Raw genomic sequence first — 11,750 nt, 5'->3', positions numbered from 1 at the left:
CGCGGGTCTCGCACCCGCGGGCTCAGGCCATCCACTCACCTCAGCCTCCCAAAGGCGCAGGATGACAGGCTGAGCCACCGAGCCCGGCGAGGACTTTTTTCATCTGGGCAAACAGAAAAAAAAGTCTATTAGGGCAAGATCGGGTGAACAGCAAGGACAGGGCATGGAGGCCATGCCATTTTTGTTCAAAAACTGCTGAACACTCAGTGCGGTGTGAGCAGGTGTGCTCGTAAATCACCCATCGTGAAATGGGCAGATGGGTTGAAAGAATCTCAAAAAAAAAAAAAATTCACAGAAGCCAAATGCGGCCTCTTACAGCAATGCTAGCTGATACACTGATGTTGATGGGTTCCCAGAGCACTTACCTAGCAGGGAAAGCCTGTCCTACAAGGGGCCCACCTCCAAAAGATAATTCCATTTGTGGGGGGCTCCCCCTTGTAATTTCTGCATGTATATAGTGTTGCAGCCTGACCAGGTTCTTACACCAACTACACAGAAAAAAAGCCAGGGTGCTGAGACAGGTATATTGCAATACAGAAAGAGTTTAATGATTGCAAAGCAGCTGAGTGAGGAGAATGGGAATAGTTCTCAAATCTGCTTCCCCAAAAACTTTAGGGTAGGAGTTTTGTTGTTGTTGTTGTTGTTTTTAGTTGGAGTCTCACTCTGTCACCCAGGCTGGAGTGCAGTGGCATGCTCACGGTCACCTGCTGGACTCAGGTGATCCTTCCGCCTCAGCCTTCCAAGTAACTGAAACTAGAGGCACACACCACCATGCTCAGCTAATTTTTTTATTTATTGTGGAGATGAGGTCTTGCCACGTTGCCCGGGCTAGTCTTGAACCCATGGGCTCAGGCAGTCCTCTCACCTCTACCTCCCAGAGTGCTGGGATTACAGGCATGAGCCATCACACCCAGTGACTGTTAATCTGTTTGAGGACATTGAAAGCAAGGGCCCCGGTCCCTTCTGGCTTGTAAGGTTTCTGCTGAGAAGTCTGCTGTGAGTCTGATTGGCTTACTTTTGTAAGTTATTTGATGCTTATGTCTCACTGCTCTTGGCATTATTATTATTATTATTGGAGTCTTAGTCTCACTCTGTCACTCAGGCTAGAGTGCAGTGGCACAGTCACAGCTACTGTGGCCTTGACTGCCTAGGCTCAGGCAATCCTTCCACCTTAACCTCCCAAGTAGCTGGGAGTACAAGTGCATGCCACCACATCTGGTTAATTTGTGTGTGTGTGTGTGGGTGTGTGTGTTGTGTGTGTGTGTGTGTGGGTGTGTGTGTCTCGGAATCTCACTGTCACCTAGGCTGGAGTGCAGTGGCACGCTCACGGCCACCACAGCCTCAGCCTGCTAGGCCAGGCGATCCTTCAGAGTCCTTCCCCTAATCCATAGTAAATAGGAAGTCAAAGAAAATAGTTTCCTGGGCCAGGCTCGGTGGCTGAGCCTGTAATCCCGCCCTTTGGGAGGCCAAGGTGAGTGAATTGCCTGAACCCGCAGGTTCGAGACCCGCCTGGGCAACTGGGCGAGACTTCATCTCTACAATAAGTCAAAAATTAGCCAGGCGTGGTTGCGCGCACCTGTAGTTCCAGCTACTTGGAAGGTTGAGGTGGAAGGATCGCCGGAGCTCAGCAGGTCAAGGCTGCGGTGACCTGGAGTGTGCCACTGCGCTCCAGCCTGGGCAACAAAGTGAGACTCCAACTCACAAAAAAAGAAAGAAAAAAAGAAAATAGCTTCCCTGGAGAAAGGAAGAAGCCTTGGTTGGGCCCATTGGACAGTCCTCCAGATAACGTGAACAGGAAAAGTGATCATCCTGCTGCTTATTTCCAAGTTCTAGATAATTTTTCTTTTTGAGTTGTAGTCTCACTCTGTCACCCAGCCTGGAGTGCAGAGGCACGCATGCACACAGCCACCCCAGCGTCAACTTGCTGCGCTCAGGCAATCCTTCCGCCTCAGCCTTCCAAGTAGCCCAGCTAATTTTTTGATTTATTGTAGAGATGTGGTCTCGCCAAGTCGCCCAGGCTGGTCTCGAAGCCGTGGGCTCAGGCAATCCCCTCACCTCGGCCTCCCAAAGTGCTGGGATTATGGGCTTGAGCCACCGCACCCGGCCTAGATAATTTTTCTTAACAATGCCCTTCCTGCTCTTCTTCCTCTTGTCCATGTGTTAGAAATAGTCCCAACAAGGCTCCTTTCCCCACCCCTCCTTCTTCTTGACCCTGCCAAGTATCCAGGAAGGGGCTGTGGGTGTTTCGACAGGTATGTGCCCTGGAACTTTCACGAGCCCCAACCTGGACAGTACCAGTTTTCTGAGGACCATGATGTGGAAGGTTTTATTCAGCTGGCTCATGAGCTGGGACTACTGGTCATCCTGAGGCCTGGACCCTACATCTGTGCAGAGTGGGACATGGTATGTATGCTAGACTGGGCTCTGCCTGCCGGGTGTGCGTGAGGGGGGTGGGCTGGCAGGCAGAGGCCCTGGGGCACAGGGTTAAAGCAGTTTATTTATTTATTTATTTATTTTGAGTTGGAGTCTCACTTTGTCTCCCATATTGGAGTGCAGTGACCACTCCTGGCCACCACAGCCTCAACCTGCTGGGCTCAGCGATCCTTCCGCCCAGCCTTCCAAGTAGCTGGAACTACAGGCGTGCGCTACCACGCCCGGCTCATTTTTGATTTAGTGTAGAGATGAGGTCTCGCCAAGTTGCCCAGGCAGGTCTCAAACCCGCGGGCTCTGACAATCCACTCACCTCAGCCTCCCAAGGCATGGGATTACAGGCTGAGCCACCGAGTCCGGCTAATTAAAGCAGTTTAAATGAGACTCTAATTCTAGATCACATGGAACGTGGGACTGTACCTAGCACAGGTGTCTGTCGCTTTAGAAAGGTACCCAGGCAGTGAGGAACATGTTAAGATCAAAGCACGGGTTCTCCTCTTGGTCACTCACATAACTCAGTCTCCTCACCGGTAAAAAGCAGTTAATGGTGTCTGCTCTGTCTGCCTCACAAGGTGGTTGTGAAATGAAGCAGGAATCTATATAGAAAGGTCTTTGTTTCTCAAATAATTGCATCGTGCAGTCATCTTAATTTTTCTGCATTCCTCACTCAAAAGTGAACCTTGAACATTTACCGTGATACTGTCAGAAAGGGATTGGCAGTGGCGGGATTCTGCCAGGGTGGGGGTGGGGACACAACATCAATAAGGGTGTCTGACCGCAAACCAGGCAAAGTGGGGACCAAAGGGAGGCCCAGACTTTACCTGTACGATGTCCACTTGTATACCTAATCCTGAATTGTGCACACACATCTTTAAAATAAAATAAAATTTAAAAGAATTTTTTTCTACATTCTATTTTTCCTGAAAGTTGCAAACCAGAAAGCCAGCACAAATCCCCATTCTCCTGGAAGCTTTTCTTTTTTTTCCCCATCATTGCTAATAGTAGCTATTTCTATCTCCCATGAGCTCCTTTCATGAAATGGATGTAATGGCTTTTTTCCTTGTCCTAGGGGGGATTACCTGCTTGGCTGCTAGAAAAAGAATCCATTATTCTCCGCTCTTCTGACCCAGGTGAGTTGTTACATATGGCTTGAGGGAATGTATAAAAAAGCTTTGACAGTTTATAATTGTTACATATGTCTTGAGGAAATGTATAAAAGCTTTGACAATTTATATCAAAAGGGCCAGGTTTTCTTTCTTTCTTTCTTTTTTTTTTTTTTGAGTTGGAGTCTCACTCTGCCGCCCAGACTGGAGTGCAGTGGCCGCTTCTGGCCACTGCAGCCTCGACCTGCTGGGCTCCGGCAATCCTTCTGCCTCAGCCTTCCAAGGACCAGGTTTTTTGACGTCCAGAGTAGTTCTGCACAAATACTTCCGAAAGTTTAGTGAAAGTGTGGGTGTTAATCATTGTCTGCTGCACAAAACCAGACGCTGAACCTGTAGGAAGTAAGGGCTTCTTGAACTCCTTGACCAGATCTTGCTGATAATCTGGTAACCCTCTGAATTGGCATTGACGCTGTTTGTGGTTGACCAACTGACTTCAATGGTTTCTCTTTTGTACGTACTTACTATATTTCAGAGCTAGCAGTAGCACCTAGCTAATTGAAATTATAGATGTAGTTTCTGGGATGGAATCATTGGATTGCTTGTTACCTGAAGGGTCTTCTTTTTTTTTTTTGTCTACTTGTACAGAGTGATATGTGAATTTTTTTTTCCTTGTCTTTTTAAGCCACTAAAGATTTTTTTTTTTTTTTTACTCACTCTGTTGCCTAGGCTGGAGTGCAGTAGCACATTCGCAGCCACCACAACCTTGACCTGCTGGGCTCAGGTGATCCTTCCACCTCAGCCTCTCTAGTAGATGGGACTACAGGAGCGTGCTACCACACCCAGCTAATTTTTAAATTTATTGTAGTGACAAGGTCTTGCCAAGTTTCCCAGGCTGGTCTCGAACAGCAGTTCTCTCGCCTTGGCCTTCCAAAGTGCTGGGATTACAGGCATAAGCCACCATGCCTGGCTGGAGAATATTTTAGTTGTAAACCCTGATTAGTAAGAAGGTTCCATTTCACTATATTTTATCTTTTGAAGACTTCAATTTCTCTTGGAGACAGTGGGAGGGTAGAGGCAGTGTTGGTGGTGAAGATTATTGTAGCATCAGCTAACATTAGGATTCATATACAATGCATTTCCCTCGAGTACCCTCTTATTTCTCCTCTCCTTCTTAATATACTCTTAGTGTTTTCACATGTATTTAATTCTTATTGCAAGTTTTTGTACCATGTGCTTTTATTCCCATTGGACTATATAACTACATAATTTTTTTTTTTTTTGAGTTGGAGTCTCACTCTGTCACCCAGACTGGAGTGCAGTGGCGGCTCCCGGCCACCGCAGCCTCGACTTGCTGGGCTCCGGCGATCCTTCCGCCTCAGCCTTCCAAGTAGCTGGAACTACAGGCGTGCGCTACCATGCCCGGCTAATTTTTTAATTTATTGTAGAGATGAGGTCTCACCAAGTTGCCCAGGCGGGTCTCGAACCCGCGGGCTCAGGCAATCCACTCACCTCAGCTTCTCAAAGGCACGGGATTACAGGCTGAGCCACGGAGTCCGGCTATAACTACATAATTAATTAATTTATTAATTTTGAGTTGGTGTCTCACTCTGTCGCCCAGACTGGAGGGCAGTGACACACTCCCGGCCACTGCAGCCTCAACCTGCTGGACTCCAGCGATCCTTCCATCTCAGCCTTCCAAGTCTTTGAAACTACAGGCGTGCACTACCACGCCCAGCTAATTTTTGATTTATTGTAGAGGTCTTGTCAAGTTGCCCGGGCGGGTCTCGAACCCACGGTCTCAGGCAATCCACTCGCCTTGGTCTCCCAAAGTGCTGGGATTACAGGCTGAGCCACCGAGCCTAGCCTACATAATTTTTTAGAACTTAATGTTAAAAAAGTAAAAAGTCCCTGCTGTGGCAGAAATCTTCCACAGAGAGATGGGACCAGAGGCTTCTCTGCCAAGAAGCAGTGTTTATTCATGCTGGCACTGGCTCAGTGGAATCGCATCCAAAGACTGAGCCCTGAACCCAGGGGCGGAGGGCATCACCTTATTTACCTTCCCTTTTGCATTGTAATCCCTTTGTCTTCCTTACAAGACAGCATTTTTCCGTATTATATATTTGATTGGGTACTTTTATCGTTTGGGGCTACATTTAGTCTTACATGTTATACATTGATGGGTTTTATGTAATCATTTCTTTGCCTGTCCTATTTGCTGATGCTTTACAAGATTACTATTCTGATTGGAGTCTGCCAAAAGTTTAACCATGTAGCCCGCCAAAGTAGAAAGCTGGAAAAAGAGGCAGCACAAAGAATCAGGAAGTCATTTATTTTCCCTTTTTCTGCATTTTCAGAAGGGCCCCTGCCTCAATACTGTGACTTAGTATAATCCCACCATTCAGTGGCTCTTTCTTCATTTAGCAAACATTACTCGGATACCTTCTGCTCTCCATCCAGGCTTTGTGCCCTATGGCAAGAACAGTGTCTTAGTCCATTTTCTGTGGCCTGTAATAGGATACTTGAAACTAGGGAGTTTATAATGGAAAGGAATGTATTTCTGACAGTTACGGAGGCTGATAAGTTCAGGGTTGAGGAGCCACACCTGGTGGGAGCCTTCTTGCTGGTGGGGACTCCCTGCAGACTCCCAAAGCAGCACAGGGCATTACGTGGCCAGGGCTGAGCGTACTAGCTCAGATCTCTCTTCTAAAGCCATCAGCTCCATTCCCATCATAACTCATTAACCCATCCATCTATTAATTCATGAATGGGTTAATTCGCTCATGAGAGCAGAGCCCTCATGACCCCATCACCTCTTAAAGGCCCCACCTCTCAATACTACCATATTGGGGATTAACTTTTGCCAGGTGTGGTGGCTCACTTCTGTAATCCCAGCATTTTGGGAGGCAGAGGCAAGAGGATTGCCTGAGCCCATGGGTCGAGACCAGCCTGAGCAACATGGCGAGACCTCATCTATACAGTAAATTTAAAAAATTAGCTGGACATGGTGGCGTGCGCCTGTAGTTCTAGCTACATGGAAGGCTGAGGTGGAAGGATCGCCTGAGCCCAGCTGGTCGAGGCTGCGGTGGCCGTGAGCGTGCCACTGCACTCCAGCCTGGGCAAGAGTGAGACTCCAACTCAAAAAAAGTTTTCAATATGAGTTTTGGAGGAGACAGACATTCAAACCATAGCAGACAGATTCTAGGCACATTGGTCCTTGTTCCCTGAGGAGTGCAGCTGAAGAGACAGCTACCTTGCAGGACAACTTTTTATTTTTATTTTTTGAGTTAGAGTCTTACTCTTGTCGCCCAGGCTGGAGTGCAGTGGCACGCTCACGGCCACCGCAGCCTCGACTCGCTGGGCTCAGGTGATCCTTCTGCCTCAGCCTTCCAAGTAGCTGGAACTACAGGTATACACCACCACGTCCGGCTTGCAGGACAGCTTTAATCAGACTTGCCTTGTGTGTAGCCGCCCCATTTCAGAAGGTAGTTGTTGAGTCCAGTGTATCCCGGTTTCTTCCCTAGTGTGATAAGGCTGCATGGGTGTCTTTTTGTACGAACAGGCATGTGATGGTGCTGAACCTGTCTTGTTTTCCAGATTACCTTGCAGCCGTGGACAAGTGGTTGGGGGTCCTTCTGCCCAAGATGAAACCTCTCCTCTATCAGAATGGAGGGCCAATTATAACAGTGCAGGTAACCCTGGAGTTCAGCATGGATGGGTGTAGGGAAGGTTTCCATCCATCCACAACATGTGAGTGACAGGCGTAATGCAGATATGAGCCTCATAGAACTGTTTTCTGGAGAGGCAATGCCATCATAGATAGTGCTTTTACTTAAATAGCATTTTGGGAAGGCATTGCCATTTTCTTTTTTTTCTTGAGTCGGCGTCTCACTCTGTTGCCCAGGCTGGAGTGCAGTGGCATGCTCACGGCCACTGCAGGCTCGACCTGCTGGGTTCAGGTCATCCTTCCGTGTCAGCCTTCCAAGTAACTGGAACCACAGGCATGTGCCACCAAGCCTGGCTGATTTTTCTATTTATTGTGGAGACGTGGTCTTGCCATGTCGCTCAGGCTGGTCTCGAACCCCTGAGTCAGGCAGGCATTGTCATTTTCTAATGCTTGCAGTGTGCCAAACTCTGTGCTGAATGCCCTATAAATCCTATTCAGTTCTTCCAACCACCCTCTCTTTTTTTTTTTTTTTTTGAGACACGGTCTCACTTTGTCACCCAGGGTAGAGTGCAGTGGTATGATCCTGGCTTGCCCCATCCTCAACCTCTTGGGTTCAAGCTATCCTTTTGCCTCAGCCTCCTGAGTAGCTGGGACTACAGGTATGCGCCACCATGCCTGGCTAAATCTTGTATTTTTTTTGTAGAGACAAGGTCTTACTGTGTTGCTCAGGCTAGTCTCGAACTTCTGGACTCAAACCGTTTTCCTGTCTTGGCCTCCCAAAGTGCCAAGATTATAGGCGTGAACCATCATGCCCGGCCACCACCTTCTTTTTACAAATAAAGAAGTTGGAAGAGTGACTCGGCCAAGATCACCCAGCTGGCAGTAGCCAAATCAGGATTGCATCCTAGTGTCCTGATCCTGGAGTTTGTCTGTATCTCTCGTAGCCTCAGGCAAGCAGCATGGACTGAAACACTTTGGACAGTCAGTTAACCCTGGTGTGGAAAAGGATGTGGCGAATTGGGGTCTTTATATTTTCCCTGTAACTTCCTGCCTCACTTTACTTTTTCCATGTGTTCTTGGCTCTGCAAAGACTGTTATACTCTGGGGTACATGATGTTTTTTACATATATTCCATGTGAAAAATCAGGATACTTGACCTTCGGTAGTTTTGGTGTTTGTAAAGTTACTTAGCTGAAACATCGCACCAGGTTCATTGGACAGTGACCAAGGATACTCTTATGGAAAACAGTAAAGTTATATGAGACAGACTGTACCCACACAGATGCAATGTGGCGTCACTGAAGGAGCGTGGGCTAGGCTTCCTTCTTTTTTTTTTTTTTTTTGAGTTGGAGTCTCACTCCATGGCCCAGACTGGAGTATAGTGGCATGCTCACGGCAACCCCAGTGTCAACCTGCTGGGCCCTGGCGATCCTTCCATCTCAGCCTTCCAAGGAGCTGGAACTACAGGCGTGTGCTACCGCGCCCGGCTCATTTTTGATTTTTTGTAGAGATGAGATCTCACCAAGTTGCCCAGGCTGGTCTCCAACCCACGGGTTCAGGCAATCCACTCGCCTTGGCCCCCTAAAGTGCCGCGAATACAAGCTGAGCCACTGAGCCTGGCCCGGGCTTCCTTCTTATGAATGGGACGATGGCCAGGTTGAAGGGACAGGTCATGGTGGGGCGGGATCATGGGCATTCTCTTGTCCTTCAGGTGGGGGTGGCTCAAGGCGCTGAGCGACTAGGTTGGCTAGAGTTTCATTCTGAGGCTGCATGTTGAGAGGAGCTGTCTTCCTGAGAGCGGCCAGATTGCCGCTCACTGAGGGATGTCCAAACAGCCCCTCCATGCCCCTTTCTCTTTCACTGTCTTGAGTCTGTATTTGCTTAGGCTGTTAGGGAGCTGCTTTTTCCTGTGTGAAGGTGTGGGATCTGAAACTTGCATGCGTGTTTGTTCTGCATGGCTGCATCTTCTTCCTCTCTTCTGGTCTCAGATGAAAGTTCTCTTTTGAGCTACCCTCTTTTTTCAGTCTCTCTACCTCTCCTTGAATCACTTTCGACCTTTTTCTCACAACTTTTCTGCACTTTCTGGTTACGGAAATCCCACGAAAAATGTAATCAAACATTAACTCTGCAGAGGAGAGACCAGTTGAGTGTCCTGGAGACGTTTCTCCTCCTGTCCATCCCTGGCAACCTCAGATGACTTTAACTTGACCGTGGATCCTGCCAGGTGACTTTGACTTCTTCCTGCTTGAATCCCACCTAAGCATTTTGCTCCTTGTTTCCTAAGTAAACAAACACAGAAAACACAAGAAAGCAGAAAAACATGATTGTCACTCAACCCTCAGGAGCCAGAACAAACCTCTTCACATTTTGGGAGGTTCCTTGAGTGTTTTTCTGTGCCTTTTTACGAAGTAAGTTCCTTCCTGCTTCCTTCTGTGTGACCTATTTTCTATGTGGCTTTTTCTACTTCATTCTTTTGTCATGAGCATTTTTCAAATCAATAAAAAAAACTCTTTGTGCATCTCTTTCATGGTCACTCTACTTGTCTTTTGTGGCGCGGTTCACATGTGAGCTCCCTCTGTCCGGAAGCCAGCCTGGTTGCCTTCACTGGCTTCCATGGAGCTATCAGGACCCTCGGCTGATGCCTTGTGTGAGGCACGTGTGGTCCCTCACCTTGTTTCATTCCTGACTCGTATCTCTAGTCTCCTCGGCTCCCCACATATCTACCTGGCAGCCATGAGTACACGTCATACCATACATGTATACACGTCACACACCCACCCGATGGGTCTGAAATTGAATAGAGGCTGGAAGAGTTTGATCAGAAACTCATGGGCAGCCAGATGCAGTGGCTCATGCCAGTAATCCCAACACATTGGGAGTCCAAGGCAGAAGGATCGCTTGAGGCCAGGAGTTTGAGACCAGTCTGGACAACATAATGAAATCCCAGCTCTAACAACAACAGCAAAATTAACCAGGCATGGTGGCCTGTACTTGTAGTCCCAGCGTCTGGGATGCCGAGGTCCAGGAGTTCAAAGGTACAGTGAGGTATGATCCATCCTGAGCAACCAAGGGAGACTTAGTCTCTAAGATAAGATAAAAACTGGGAGATTTGTAGACAGCGTTTCTGTGTGTAAAGATTTCTGTAAAAGCTAATTCCTATCTCTGTCTTAATTCATGTTAATGGGTAGAAAATGATGGTTTGCTCAATTTATGGTGCTGGTCTCTCTGGGTGCCCCGAGAGGTTGTGGAGGTCACTGGGAAGCTGTGTCTGCAGCTAGGGTAAAAATGAGTCAGACCAGAAAGCTCAAATCCCTGCCAGAGGACTTTCAGGAAGCCCAGCTTGGCCTTTGTTCATCCTTATGAGTCAGCCAGTTATGCAACCCTTTTTCTTCTGGAGGGACTGGCTGAGCCAGGGCCACCTGTGTTGGTTTGCATATGTGGAAGTTTATCTCAGTTTGTGCCTAAAATAAGTAAAGCCACAAGCACCCTTGATAATATCCGAGGAAAGAATAATTAAAGGTGCCCTTCCACCCACAACTTCATCCAATTAATGGAGTATTCATCATGAGGTAATAAGCCTATTTATACCTGTTGTTTGGAAGATCAGCAACTTTTTTTTTTTTTTATAATTTTTTTTTTGAGTTGGAGTCTCACTCTGTCGCCCAGACTGGAGTGCAGTGACTGCTCCCTACCACCACAGCCTCGACCTGCTGGGCTCCAGTGATCCTTCCGCCTCAGCCTTCCAAGTAGCTAGAACTACTGGCGCGCACTACCATGCCCGGCTAATTTTTTATTTATTGTGGAGATGAGGTCTCGCCAAGTTGCCTAGGTGGGTCTCGAACCAGCGGGCTCAAGCAGTCCACTCACCTTGGCCTCCCAAAGCACAGTATTACAGGCTAAGCCACCGAGCCCGGCTAGGATCAGCAACTTTAAAAGTCTGCAGTGGCCGGGCTTGTTGGCTCAGCCTGTAATCCCACGCCTTGGGAAGGCTGAGGTGAGTGGATTGCCTGAGCCCGCGGGTTCGAGACCCGCCTGGGCAACTTGGCGAGACCTCATCTCTACAATAAATCAAAAATTAGCTGGGCATGGTAGCGCGTGCCTGTAGTTCCAGCTACTTGGAAGGCTGAGTGGAAGGATTGCCGGAGCTCAGCAGGTTGAGGCTGCGGTGGCCGGGAGCGGCCACTGCATTCCAGTCTGGGCAACAGAGTGATATTCCAACTCAAAAAAAAAAAAAATTCTGCAGTGAAGCTGGGCTCTGTCTGGTTTTGTAAGCAAAGGTATCTTGGACTAGCCACACCAGTCGTTTTATATAATGTCTATGGCTGCTTTTATACTCCAGTGGCAGAGTTGAGTAGTCGAGATCAACATCCTTATGACTGCAAAGCCTGAAATATTTACTCTCTGGCCTTTTTAAAAAAAATTATTTCAGCTGGGCTCGGTGACTCAGCCTGTAATTCCACGCCTTTGGGAGGCTGAGGTGAGTAGATTGCCTGAGCCCGTGGGTTCGAGACCCGCCTGGGCAGCGAGACCTCATCTCTACAATAAATAAAAAA

At 48.0% G+C, this 11,750-nt stretch overlaps 1 protein-coding gene across 1 annotated transcript in view; it reads left to right on the top strand.

The window, feature by feature from the left end:
- The window catches only part of GLB1 (galactosidase beta 1), a 94,556-nt gene that overhangs the window by 4,224 nt on the left and 78,582 nt on the right, over positions 1 to 11,750 (top strand). Inside the window, exons 2-4 of the mRNA XM_021718621.1 lie at positions 2,253 to 2,403; positions 3,500 to 3,560; positions 7,128 to 7,222. Coding sequence (XP_021574296.1) covers positions 2,253 to 2,403; positions 3,500 to 3,560; positions 7,128 to 7,222 — 307 coding nt within the window. The remainder of the gene's footprint in view (positions 1 to 2,252; positions 2,404 to 3,499; positions 3,561 to 7,127; positions 7,223 to 11,750) is intronic.

Source organism: Carlito syrichta, unplaced genomic scaffold, assembly GCF_000164805.1.
Source record: "Carlito syrichta isolate Samal-C Ts95f unplaced genomic scaffold, Tarsius_syrichta-2.0.1 Scaffold313175, whole genome shotgun sequence".
Lineage (NCBI taxonomy): Eukaryota > Metazoa > Chordata > Mammalia > Primates > Tarsiidae > Carlito > Carlito syrichta.
This window is presented reverse-complemented; position numbering and strand designations above follow the sequence as displayed.